The following is a 13,962-nucleotide window of genomic DNA, read 5'->3' as shown; positions in this document are numbered from 1 at the left end:
GACCTGAGCTGAAGTCGGACGCTTAACCGACTGAGCCACCCAGGCGCCCCTCCAAATTGTTTTTTTAATTGAGATTTTGGGGAGTAATTTATAAGCAGTAAAATCCAACCATTTTAGGAATACAATTTTATGAGTTTTTATACAATCATGTAACTACCACCACAACCTAAGTGATTTTAAATCACAAATTGGGCCAACGTGGAATGTCTCTAGCTCCACTTTGGGAAATGTTTATTAAGGGTTTGTGAACATTTGCACATATATTATCCCACTTAACCCTCATGCCAGCTCTCTGAGCTACACAGTGATGGGGCTCAGGACACACTACCCCAAAATGTGGCACCTGGACACGTTAAATATCTTAAGCTTAAAAAGTTTTGTGTAAATGGCAGAACCAGGAAGGTCACTCTGGCCTCCATCACTCTTTTTCCCTGAAACAGGCCATAAAACTCCCGTGTGAAATGTACCCTCCCTACGCCAGGAGGAGGGAAGACATCACTAGAGACCAGGAATTTGGGGCCAAGAAGTCTATATAAACAAACCTTATTAAACCAACCTTTATCTTCCTAGACACTTCTTCACCATCTACTACCTCCCGCCCAAACTTCACAAAATGACTGTTTCTTCATCTAAAAGGTATAAAACCTTCCTACTCTGGTCACTTCTTTGGCTCTTCATTCTCTCGTGGAGGCTCCCCTGTACACGTAAAAATTCAATAAAGTTTGTATCATTTTCTCCTATGAATCTGTCATTGTCAGTTTAATTTTCAGACACAGCCAGGGACCCTAAGAGGGTTGAGGAAAAACTTTTCCCCATTTGCAATACCATTATTTCTCTGTAAGACAGAGAAAGAAAGAGGCATAAAGAAGTAAAGAATCATGCCCAAGGTCTCACAAACCTCCTCAGTGAAAGAGGTAGATTGAAACAGATCCTCTTTTCACTTGGCACAGTGGGAAAATAACAGATAAAACTACCAACAACTAAGACTATTTACGGAGTCCTTGATTCATCAAGCATCTCTTTAAAGCAGGTGTCGTAATTCTTAACATATAGGAGTTAAGTGTTGAGGGGTTAATCAATTTGCTCAAGGGTAAAGAGTTAGAAATTAGCGGAGAAAAAATTCAAATCTAGGTCTTTCTGAATTCAGAGCCTGAAATCCCAGCTGCATCATACTGTGCTGTCCTATACAGTAGCCACTAGCCATATTTGGCTATTGTGGCTACTCCAAATTGATATGCGTGTAAATGTAAAATATACATAGAATTTTGAAGACATTTTAAAAATATAAAATATCTCAGTGATTTTTTATACTGATTACATGTTAAAACAATATTTTGGATGTATTGAATTAAATAAATTATCGTATTAAAATGAATTTCATAGGTGGCTCAGTCGGTTAAACATCCGACTTCGGCTCAGGTCATGATCTCACAGTTCGTGGGTTCGAACCCTGGATCAGGTTCTATGCTGACAGTGCAGAGCCTGGAGCCTGCTTCAGATTCTGTGTCTCCCTCTGTCTCTGCCCCTACCCGGCTCATGCTCTGTCTCTCTCTTTCAAAAATAAATAAACATAAGAAAATAATAAAATGAATTTCACCTCTTTTTACTTTTTAAAATGTGTCTCCTAGAAAATTAAAAATATGTAGCTCTGGGCGCCTGGGTGGCGCAGTCGGTTAAGCGTCCGACTTCAGCCAGGTCACAATCTCGCGGTCCGTGAGTTCGAGCCCCGCGTCAGGCTCTGGGCTGATGGCTCAGAGCCTGGAGCCTGTTTCCGGTTCTGTGTCTCCCTCTCTCTCTGCCCCTCCCCCGTTCATGCTCTGTCTCTCTCTGTCCTAAAAATAAATAAACGTTGAAAAAAAAAATTTTTTTAATAAATAAATAAATAAATAAATAAATAAATAAATAAATAAAAATATGTAGCTCATACACTGCTTTAATAAATAGAAGCTGACCAAACAATTTATTTCTTAGTGTTGCAGTCAAGAGATTTCCCCTTATTTTTCCATCCAGGGTAGAACACATCACCAGATACATTGTTTTATCCAGACTTGGTTTGTTTCTGGAGGAAATAGTTAGAAACAGGATTCTTCCTCTGGTCCCCAGCTGTTTACAGTCATTTTCTTTTGCACCCACACAAGTTATTGCTTTCACTTTTGGTAGATTCATTTTTATTAAAAATATTAGCTAACCAATGACTTGTTAAAGACATACACCAGAAGGTTGCTTTTTTTTTTTTTTAAATAAAGCAATAAAATACAATGATCATGGGGAGTCAATACTGGACATTCAGCATTTAACCCACTGCATTTCCTTGCAGGGTGAACTAGCACCTGGGTGATGCCTGCATTCTGTCAGTCATGTCGCACGCTAATCCTGAAAAGCACATAATACCTCCGAAAATATCTCAAGGGGTTAGAAAGATCTTCTAAATATTTTTAAATCTCTAAAGAATAAGAATTGCCTAAAATATGTTCCTTCCTGAAACCTGCTTCATTTTAGTTCTAAATATTCTTTTAGTCCTTGATATTAATTTGATTCTGACTAAGGAAGAAGTCTTCATAAGTAAGAGTGTGCTTCTTTACTGGAATTATGGTGTATGTATATATGTATATATGTGTACACATATATAGTACATATATATGTGCATATGTGTGTGCATATATATGTATATGTATATGCATATGTATATGTATACTTACATATTTACCTATAGTGCCCACTACCTCCAAGTGGAGTCAAGATCTGGCACTTATCTATTATCATTTTATTTGTGTGGTTCAGTAGCTATCAACCTGTTTCTGTATTGGAATCAACTGGGGAAATTTTGAAAAACCCAAATGTTCAAACCTTGCCCCTAGAAATTCTGATTTAGTGAATATGAAGTTTCCCTCAGCCCAATGAGAAAATCTGACGCACAACTGAGGTTGAGAACTATTTGTGAGGACAGTAAAACTAGTGTTTTAGGCTCCCTAAACTTACTTCCTTTTTTAATAAATATTTATTTATTTTTGAGAACATGGGAGAGGCAGAGAGAAAGGGAGACACAGAATCCGAGCAGGCTCCAGGCTGTCAGCACAGAGCCTGATGCGGGGCTTGAACTCGAGAAACACAAGTTCATAACCTGAGCCGAAGTCAATGCTCAACTGACTGAGCCATCCAGGTGCCCCTCCCTAAACTTACTTTTAAAAAAGAAACTAGTTTGCACCCAGATCTCTCTTCTGTCCTCTGTGCCTGCAAGGATACTAAGCATCTCTGCTCAAATTTCTTACCAAAATCTCTTTGGCTTAGATGCTTTCCCTCAACCAAACGCCTACTAGGGTTTTTATAAGCATCACTCATTAGTCTGATGTTTATGTACGGTGGGTATATATGTGCATGAGTGTGTCCCAACTGGACTATAACTCTTTAAGGAGAAGGATAACATCTTTATGTTTACCACACCCCATTTTAGGCAAATGCACATCACACACCGGGTACTTACTTTAAAAAAAAAAAAAAAAAAAAGAATGTTTCAAAAGTACCTACAATAATCCCCAACTTACAGTGGTTTGACGTACAATTTTTCAACTTCTTGGTGGTGTGAATCAGTGGAAACCATACTTTGAATTTTGACTTTTGATCTCTTCCCACTAGCTGTATTTGATAAGATATTCTCTCACGATACTGGCGGCAGCAGCAAGCTGCAGCTCCCTGTCAGCCACAGGATCACAAGGGTAGACAACCAATATACTTACAACTGTTCTGTTTTCCACTGTCAGTACAGTATTCGGTAAATTGCATAAGATATTCAACACCTTCTTATAAAATAGGCTCTGTATTAGATGATTTTGCCCAACTGTAGGCTAATGTAAGTGTTCTGAACACATTTAAGGTAGGCTAGGCTATGCTGTGATGTTCAGTAGGTTACATGTATTAAATGCATTTTTGACTTACAGTATTTCCCACCTATGATAGTTTTATTGGGGCATAACCCCACTGTAAATAGAGCAAGGTCTGTAAGTAAGATCATGATGTGCTCTTAAGAACATCACAAAACAAATCAAATCCCTCCCCTAATAAACAGCCTTTTAGCTGAAGATAATTGTAGCAGTTATGGATCTCAGTCCATATACCCAAGTTTGCAAGAAACGTAATCTTCTAATATTACCCACAATCATGATTTTCTCCCCACTCACCCATTCCTTCACCTCAGATTACTAGAATCCATCACCTTGAAAGCAGTCCCGAAGGAAATGATACATTATGAACTTTCCTGCCAGAAAAAAAGAAAAAAAGCACCATCTCAGAATGTTTACGAATTGCATAAGTTTTCCTGAAATGCCATGTGTTTGAATTATCTATCATACCATTAAATTAAATATGGCTAAAGTGTTATTGGGACTTTATGTATTATAAGTTTTATTGTAGGTATTTCATACTTATTACAGCTGAGTTTTCTGATCATAGTGATGTCAAAGTATTATTTACAGGAACAAACCTACCATCCATGTTGTTGTTGATGGGCAGGTTTAAAAAATTAAGAAATTTTTTTTTTTTCTGAGAGACCTCCTCCTCCAGGCCTATTTTCTGGCCCACAACCCAATAAAACTCTGTATTACTGACTTTCTGTTGGGATAAAATTTTAAAATAACTTTTGACCCACCCTATTAGGCCAGCGCTTCTTAAATTCTCTTCAGTGAAATACCAGCAAGGGAAGAAGACAGAGAATGTAGTATATAGCTGGATGTAGCCCCAAACTAAAATTTTGTTGTTGATTAGGATTAAATCTTAATGAAATTCTTCACCTCATTTCATTATACACCATTGCTTTAAATAGTAAAAAATGTTTCACTTCCCTGAATCTTTCAGTAAATTGATTTCATAGAAAAATATGTTTACTTTGTGGCTTTGAATAAATTGGCGATACACTTAAGAATAACCCTTAACTCCAGCTGGGAAGAAGAGGAGGCTTGGAGGAAAGGAAGGAGAAGCAGGCTCCACGTGAGAGCCTTGCATGGCAAAAAAAAGTTTCAGTTTGGAAACCCAGTGTTTGTTTGCTATGTTCATAATGTACCTTAACCCTTACTCCCTTAGACCCTGTTCCCCATTGTTTGCAAGCAGGACTTACCTTCTATAGGGCCATTAGAGCTTGAAGGTGCATTCCCGTCTGACTCATGACTCTCTTTCCAGATAGTACAAATGCCCTGCTTTTCCAGCTAATATTGAGCACTTATTATGTACCTGGTTTCGTTTTAAATTCTTTATATTTGTCAAGTCTTTTAATCTTCCCAACAAGCCTTTGATGAGGCTATTATTATTATACCCAATGTACAGAAAAGAAAATTGAGATATAATTCCTTCAAGGTCACCCAGCTAGTGGATAACTGGTAGGGGACATTCCAACCTAGGCATTCTTAACCGCTGCAATATTGTGCTTTAAATGACTCAACATTTAAACTGTGTGTAAAATTAAAACACATAAAGGATTGATAATGTTGGATGTGTTATAAAGGGTTTTAAAGTAAACTTTTTATTCATATTGAATATTGAAACGTGCATAAATCATGTTCAAAAGTAACTATCACCCACATAGAGAAACAGAACATAACTAGAGGCCCCCCCATCACCTCTTATGCTCTAAGTTTCAAAGTTCAAAATAATCATTCACTTAGTGTTGTACAAGCTGACCTCTATATCTATTTAAGACTCTAATTAAATTCATTTCCATAGTAATATACTCTTTCCAGAGTAGTGATCCTCAAAATGTGGTCCCCAGACAAGCAACCTAGCATCATCTGGGAACTTGTTATACTTGCAAATTCAAGGACCTCCATCCAGACCTACAGAACAGAAACTCTGGGCATGAAGCTTAGCAATTACGTTTTAACAAGCCCCCGAGCTGATTGTGATGCACGCTAAGGTTGGAGAGGCTTGGATGTAAGTCCGTTGTAACGGTTTTGGTTGGTGATCACGTATTGTGTTAAGTGAATACTACCGCCTAAAGTGTTAGGCGTGGATAACGGTGACAAGTTCTAATCACCTACCTTTTTGAAGTACACTGCGGGTAAAATGCTTTCTATTTTAACTAACCGTGTTGCTGTTGCCGTCAATGTTGCATTTTATCAGGAGTATAAAGCAATGTTGCCTTTATCAGGCTCCTCACCTCCTAACCTCACTAGTCGCCCAGTCCGTAGTAGTCCAGTTTACCAACAAAGCCCGGCTGCAGCGTGGCGGGGAATTCAACATCCTGAAGCGGGAGCAGGCCTCGGCCAATCAAATGCAAGGCTTAAGTCGCTCGCCCACCCTGGCGGTGTGATTGGTGGTTTCCCGCCGGCGGAAGAGACCTTTCGAGGCACCGCCCAGGGCCCTCCCGCACTAGCCAATCGTCGCTCGGCGCCTGGGGCGGGGGCGGACTCGCGCGAGTGATTTAACATGGCGGAAAATGGTGTCTTGGCGGCTCCGAGCCCGCGGGGGCGTGCGGATGGGGAGGACGCGGAGCCCCCGGAAGAGCGAATGGCAGAAACGCCGAGAGATGATCAGGAGCAGTTTGAGTGCCAGGAACTACTGGAATGCCAGGTGCAAGTGGGGGTCCCAGAGGAAGAGGAAGACCCGGGCCTAGTGGCCGAGGCTGAGGCGGTCGCTGCTGGCTGGATGCTCGATTTCCTCTGCCTCTCTCTTTGCCGGGCCTTCCGCGACGGCCGCTCTGAGGACTTCCACCGGACCCGCGACAGCGCAGAGGGTGAGTGCTGGGCGCGCCCGGTTCGGGGCTGCGCTGAGGCCGGGGGCGACGACGCGGAGCGGGGCGGGAACCTCTGCGAGCTGTCAAAGCCCAGTTTGCAGCGCAGTACCCCTGGGGGGTCGGGGGACCCGGGCTGCTGCGGCGCAAGACCCGAGGCTCCGAGTTGAGGTTGGTTCGAATCCCGCACCCGCCTGTTTGCAGCTTCTCAGTTTTTCTCAGATTCTGTTTTTCTCTTCAGTAAAGAGAGAATTAGAATTAGACCGCCATTTAGAATTGATGCAGGGTCAAACGAGTTAAAATGTATAAAATTGCCCAGCGTCTCAAGTCCTTTTTCTCCTTTGGCGCTTGTATTTTTTGTTTTTATCGACTCAGGTATTCCTGTGATGGCATTTATAAAGCGGTCACAGTGGCCTCCAAGTGACCCAGGCATCAGTGTATTCTATTAATTTGTGAGCTTTTTAAATCTCATTTGGCTTGGTTGCCTGCAGAATAAAAGTAACTGTCAATGAAATTTACTGCCTGCACAACACAGTCTGTAAGCGATGGACAAAAACAGATTCAGAGAAGACTGGCTTTTTCAATGAGAACAGAAAGATACGCTGGTGTTTAATATAAAATTAAACACTTCAGAAAACAGTATCGACACATTTCATCTTCATGGTCATCCCGTAAATTAGGCAGGTAATCTTAGTTTATAGAGGAGTGGACTAGTCAAGCAGTCTAAAGTGTTGGTAGGTTAAAAGGAATGTTCCACACCTGTGCCTTATCTTCCGCTCCAAGAACCTTTCCATATACTGACTGTGTCAGATAGCACTAGAGCCATGGTTAATTAACCATTAATTAGAAAGTTAAATCCTGAAATGAAGCCAGTTCGTTATACTTAAAATTATTTAAAAAGTCCACTTTGGGGAGAAAGGTAGGATTATCTGTGTATTAATGAATTTGAGTTGGAAACATTAGTATCAGCTCCTGTTTGGCTCAATACAGGCATAAATGGTGTTAAGAAACATCATTCATTGGGTAAATTTGTGGATCCAATTGGCTTTATTAAACAATTTCGTGAATTGGGCAGCATCCCACCCAGCCAAGCGGGGAGGAGGGTGGAGAAGTTGTACAAAATGGAAGATTTTTATAGGAAGGAGGGCAGGGCAAGAAAGTTATAAGCAAAAGAAAAGGATTGTTCCAGTCTAGGTCCATTCCCTTTAGGAGGAACAGCAGGCGTCTTACGCAGATTACCTCATCCTTCTTTGGGGGATGGAGAAGGCCCATTTGGCAGACTTTGGCTCCAGTCACAAAATTCCTACCAACCGGTTTAGACTATTTGGGGAAGGCTGAAAGTGCAACCAGATTTGGTAGTAAGCCCAGTTTGGGGACTTAGCCTGAGTGATGCCATTTTGGGCCTGTGGTTTTCTTTTAACAATGATTACGTATAGAAATGTTTATGCATATTTCTATACATGTTTAGACACAGGTTAGTTAGTATATATTCATTTACTTATTCTGTTAGACGAAAGGGCACAGAAGCAGTGTAACCCTACATAGTAACCTAGCACTGGAGGCTTGGTTTCTAATACCATTCCTTAATAAAGGGAACCAGCGCTCTTTGGAGAAATGGCCTGAATCTGACACTGGGACAGGAGATAGGACAGATGAACCTGGAGCATCTTGTGCCAGGAAGTAAGGAAGTGCTAACAGCAAACCCCCAGACAAAAAGAACTTTTGGGGGTACAAAGGGAACAGGAGCCAGCTGTAAGAGCTCCCAATGGCCAGAGCAACTCGAGCAAGAAAATAGTTTGAATTCTAACCCAAAGGTAAAATATTTATCTGTGAGCCCATACTGATGTAAATAAATGATGGAATAAATAAGGAAATGAGATAAGAAACAAATCTCCTGCAGAAGAATTCCAAGTAATTTATGAAGCTACTATGTCGTCAAGGAGGTGAAACCTAACGTGTGGGCTGTGCAGAGTGACTTTATTCTGAGAAGTACAGTATGGCATTGGGGGAAGGATAACTTTAAAGTAGAGAAGCCTAACAAAGATTAATTCACACCTAGGTCATCAAGGTCAACAGGAACGGTGACAGTTTGGCATTATATATACTTTATAGGATGTATTGAATATGGAACTTTACCTCTTTGATCTTCCTCCCAAAACTTCTTAACTCCAATCAAATTGTGAGAAAAACATCAGACAAAGCCCACTACAAAATATCTCAAAACTGCCAAGGTAATCAAAACCAAGGAAAATCTGAGAAACTATGATGATGACTAAATGTAATGTGTCCTGGGTGATATCAGCAGAAAAAAAAGGACATAAGTAAAAACTGAGGCAGTCAGAAAAGAGCATGGACTTTAGTTAATGATATATTAATATTGATTTATTAATGTAACCTGTACCATACATATACAAGATGTTATTAATAGGGGAAAGTGGGGGGAGGGTATATAGGACTTCTGTCTTCACAATAATTCTATAAATTGAAAACCTTTCTAAAAATTAAAGACTTCTTTTGAGGTTCTAGGTCAAGACCCGAGGAATAATCTAGGCCACCTCTATTATTTTTAGGATCAGGGCACAGAAAGCCAGAGAGAGTAAACTATTTTTTAAAGTTGCACTGCTAGTCAGTGACCTATAAGCTGTGAACATAGTGTTGTCACTGTATTTCCATTTTGACTGAAAGGACTTCCTTTTATCTTTTATAGGATTTCATTTACTTTTCAAAACTTTTCAAAAACACACAACTCTTGATGCTTTCTAGAAAATTCTTAGCTCTTTCATTCTGACTCACAATTATTCTCACACCTCACTTAACTTAGGCCATTTCCAGACTGGGAAGCAGTTTAAGATAATGATTAAGAGCATGGGCTCCGGGGGGCGGGGGTGGGGGGGTGACCTGGGTGGCACAGTCCATTAAGCATCTGACTCTTGATTTTTTTTCTGCTCAGGTGAGGATCTCAGGGGTCAGGTCATGGGATATAGTCCGGTCTCTGGCTGACGCTGACAGCAGAGCCTGCTTGGGATTCTCTCTCTTCCTCTCTCTGCCCCTCCCCTGCTCACTCTCTATCTCAAAATAAATAAACTTAAGAAAGAAAGAAAAAAAGAGCATGGGCTCCAGAATAAATTGTCTGAGTTTGATTCCTGGCTCTGCTACTTTATAGCTGTTAGACCTGAAGCAAGTTACTTACCTCTTGGTAGGTCAATTTTCTCATCTTTTTATTTGGGGTGGGGGGCAGAGAGACGGTGAGAGAGCCCAAGGAGGGATTCTCCTGTCTGTCAACACAGAGTCTGATGCGGACTCGAACTCAGGAACCATGAGATCATGACCTGAGCCGAAATCAAGAGTCAGACACTTAACCGACTGAGCCACCCAGGCGCCCTCAGTTTCCTCATCTGTAAAGTTCTGATAATAGTATCTACTTAAGAGAGTTGTTGAAACACATGAACTGATAGATATAAAGCAAGGTTTCTCGACGGCTTCAATACTGTTGACACTGTGTGTTTGCACCACATGATTCTTTGTTCTGCGTACACACGAGTGGAGGGGGGTGAAGGTGAGGGTTCTCCTGTGCTTTGTAGGACGTTCAGCAGCGTCCCAGACCTGAACTACTAGATGCTAGCAGCATCCCCCTTCTACTCGTGACTTTCAGAATTGTCTCTAGACACTGCTGAATGTCCCCTAAGGGACAAAATCACCCCCATTTGAAGACCACTGGTATAGAGTGCTTAGAGTAGTGCCTGGTGTTAGAAGTGCTTAAATACAGTGGCTATTGCAGCCAGTCAGTAGATCTCCCTAACGTGTTTCTGTCAGCAGTGTTTGGTTACAGGTGAGGAGAAAGCAAATAACCAGGTTCAACCAGGGGAGGTTTTCATTGTTTTTGTTTTTTGGCTAGCAGGTACAAAGAACAGAAAGGCAGTGGTATTTGTAGGTACTGCATATGGACTAAATTGAATATGGAGGGAGGTGAGAGGTCTGACTTTCTTCCCTAGCATAGAGTAGATTCTTTTGTTTTGCTCCTATACCATACTTAATCTTTGTGGCATTAAAATTTTAATGGATCACTTGGCGTAACTTTTGGTTTCTGTCTTTAACATTGGCTAGCAGTAGCTGTTAAGTAAGTATTGAACTGTTTAAATTTTATATTAATTTTGTGCTCTCTCTGAATCTTGTTTAATTAAATTGTAGCTGGTTTTGGTCCAGATAATCTCTGGTATAGTTTAAGATTATGCTATTTTAGAATTGAGGAAATAAATACAAGTCAACGTATTTGTCTTTTATCTGCTTAGTAGCTGCAAGACCACTTTTTGGTTTTGCTAGTTGATTTAATCTTTATATACACCAACCAAGCCCTGGGTGAACTGTAACTATGGAACCTTCAGGTCTTACTTTAAACATAATTTCCTCAGAAAAGCTTTCCTATCTCCTTCCTCCAACTAGCTACTAAAACACATTCTAAGCTTTCTTTGTTATATGCATCCATAGCATTCTGTACTTGTCTTTTTCAGTTTTCTCCACGTTTTTACTTTAATTGTTCAATCATTTGTCTTTCATTGCTACATAGTAATAAATTCACTGAGATCCAGGATTATGGTTTACTCCAGCATCATACTCAATGCCTAGCGTAACATCTGCGTGGGCATTCAAATATTTGGAAGACTAATATTAATAAATTTTTTTTATACATCTGCAGTTTTATTTCTTCTTTGGGGTTAGGGTTGAGGAGAAACAGGTTTTGGCTGAGAAATAAACTTTTTTTGCTGAAATTGTATCCTGAAAGTTTTAAATAAGTAGCAGAAGAAAGGGAAGATAGGTAGTTGGTAAACTGAGGCCTAAAGTTGCTGCCCCCTTTCCGTGTCTGCTCCTATGACTTCTTGTCCCAAACCAAATTACAATAAAGGAAGTATTCTGCTCTTTATTTTGCTCCGGTAATGATCTAGACTGGAGACCAAGAGGGGATTGCCACCACAAGTTCCCAAGAAGGAGCGCCACAAGTTCATTTATACTATGGTCTGTGTCTGAGACACAATCCCTAAAACATCTATCAAAGAGTAAAAGGTAGCAATGTGGACTTGATTTGTTTCCAGAGCTTTTCTGCCCAGCTGTCACTGATGAACACAGCGAACACCAAGGGCACGTCTCTGACGGCCCCTTCGAATTTCTGGAATAAGTATTCTACTGGAGCTGAGCAGCAGCTTTTGAACATTCCTCTTAGATGAGCTGCATGTGATTTTTCTCCACATACCCTGTGGAAGCACACTCAGGTGGTTTTAGTCTGGAATTCACACACGGAGCACATTTTCCTGCCACCGCAGGGTCCTCCACCAGCCGGCAGGGCAAGCCGGAGGTGCTCCCTGCCATCTCTGCCTGCACAGGGGCCACTGCTTGCTGAGCATTGAGGTGAGAGCGCAGAACCGCCAGTAGAGGGGGCTCCCGCTCCTGTAAGCCTGGGGCGCTGGGTGGCGCACCTTTCGGTACAGGGGGACCAGCTTGACTGGCCTCGTGCCTCAGTGGAGCACTCACACTGCAGCCCTCCAGGAGCTCCAAGGTCAGGGCTGCGGAGTGCCAGAGCTGCCAGCTGCCCCGGCAGAGGCTTTATCAGGACGTTCCCATGGCTATGGCGAGAAAGCCAACACGCTCTTGTTGGATCAGGCTGTGCGCTCACTTCTTTGGACCCACAAGGCTTTCTGGAAAGGCCACGGGGCCTCGGGTGCAGCAGGTGGCCACACCTCGGGCTGTCTCCTCGCTGCCAGCTTGCCCCAATAAATAGGTTTTTTAAATCTTTGTAAGTTTAACAGACTCCCTTAACTGAAACCTTGACCAAAATAATATAAAATATTTCCTATAATATTAGGTAGGAGTTTTAAGGTATAAAATAAACTTCCAGCTAATGATTAGACACATTTTACAGTTTGAGTCTAAATCTCCCTTTTTGTTCGTATAGAGTGCTACCTGTGAAAGTACTTTTAAGTATTTATTATTCTGCATGTGAAAATCTGTTTTTATTTTACAAGAAAAGTGCTCATTGCTGTTTTTCTCATTTTTAAAAAAATTGCCTATAAATAAAAGCATATAGCTCTCGGTTTATGATTTTTGCATGTTTATAACCTATTACCTCAACCAACCACACAGAGGCACTGCTGGGTCAAGTTTGGCTTTTTTTTTTAATATTTTAATAAAATTCATATCTTTTCTTTTTCAGCTATTATTCATGGGCTGTCCAGTCTAACCGCTAATCAGTTGAGAACTATATTCATATGTCAGTTTTTGACAAGAGTTGCAGCAGGAAAAACCCTTGGTAAATATGTGTTTTTATCTTATTTTGGAAATGTTTTAATCTATGTCTAAAGGTAAAACAATGAGAAGAAACACATGGAAGCTGTTAGTTGTTTTTGAGAGTTTGCACTATGTATTTGGCATGTACATCTATACAAGCATTTTTAAAGGAAGTAAGAGAAATACAGTTCTCATCTCCTTAGAGCGCTGGTTGTCAAACTTAGCTTGCTTCAGAATTATTAGAACACTTGTTAAACAACAGAATGCTGAGTCCCCTTCCCTACCATGAATTCCTGATGCAATAGGATGGTTGGGAGGGGCCCTGGAGTTTATATTTCTAATAAGTTCCCAGGTGATTGTGACACATGGGGAGCCACGCTTCATGGACCTTCCTGGAGATTTACTTTAAATTTGACTATGGTAACTTTGTGGTGACTCTTCCATACACATTCTGTTTTTTACTCGCAACTATGATAATTGAAACCTTTTATTTGAACTTGATTTCAGTACTTATTTAGATAGGTGAATATGATTTATAGCTATAAAAGCTCTCTCCTTTATCTCTACAGGTAATTTTAGATTGTAATGGGCAAGCCTGCTTCAGTTTATTAGTAATGGGTGATATTTACAACATGGTCACTTAAAGGACCTTTTGCTACAAATAATTACATATTTATATTGGTGTTTACAATTTACACAAATGCTTTCCCAACAGTGCTAAGTGGTAGGCAGTACTTAACATGAAACTGTTTACTTATAATCCTGTTGTAGTATGGAAAATCCCAGTGTGTTAGTGCCACTCTCGTGACGTTCACTGTCCAGCTCTGGCTCATACAGTATGCTGCGTGTTGGGGGTAAGACTAGGGCTGCAGTTAATGCCATGACCATAAGTGACTAGGACTAGAAGCAGAGTAGATATGGGGAGACAGAACTGTAGGTAGTCTGGGCCTGGTAGCTAAAGAAGAAAAGCA

General features: G+C 40.8%; 1 protein-coding gene and 1 long non-coding RNA gene across 6 annotated transcripts in view; one reads left to right on the top strand and one right to left on the bottom strand.

Annotated features, from left to right (window-relative positions):
- The window catches only part of LOC113600689 (uncharacterized), a 79,533-nt gene extending 72,380 nt beyond the window's left edge, over positions 1–7,153 (bottom strand). The window contains exons 1-2 of the long non-coding RNA XR_003421814.2: positions 6,024–7,153; positions 4,176–4,252 (exon numbers count right to left, since the gene is read on the bottom strand). This is a non-coding gene — a long non-coding RNA (uncharacterized LOC113600689). The remainder of the gene's footprint in view (positions 1–4,175; positions 4,253–6,023) is intronic.
- The window catches only part of TERF1 (telomeric repeat binding factor 1), a 33,821-nt gene continuing 26,223 nt past the window's right edge, over positions 6,365–13,962 (top strand). For 3 of the 5 annotated variants that reach the window (XM_027064388.2, XM_027064387.2, XM_027064386.2), the window contains exons 1-2: positions 6,367–6,718; positions 12,918–13,013. In XM_027064388.2, coding sequence (XP_026920189.1) covers positions 6,412–6,718; positions 12,918–13,013 — 403 coding nt within the window. In that variant the 5' untranslated portion in view covers positions 6,367–6,411. Of the gene's footprint in view, positions 6,719–12,917; positions 13,014–13,962 lie in introns of all 5 variants that reach the window. The other 2 variants (XM_053208311.1, XM_027064389.2) reach the window with 1 other exon arrangement.

The sequence above is a fragment of the Acinonyx jubatus genome, chromosome F2, assembly GCF_027475565.1.
Source record: "Acinonyx jubatus isolate Ajub_Pintada_27869175 chromosome F2, VMU_Ajub_asm_v1.0, whole genome shotgun sequence".
Lineage (NCBI taxonomy): Eukaryota > Metazoa > Chordata > Mammalia > Carnivora > Felidae > Acinonyx > Acinonyx jubatus.
This window is presented reverse-complemented; position numbering and strand designations above follow the sequence as displayed.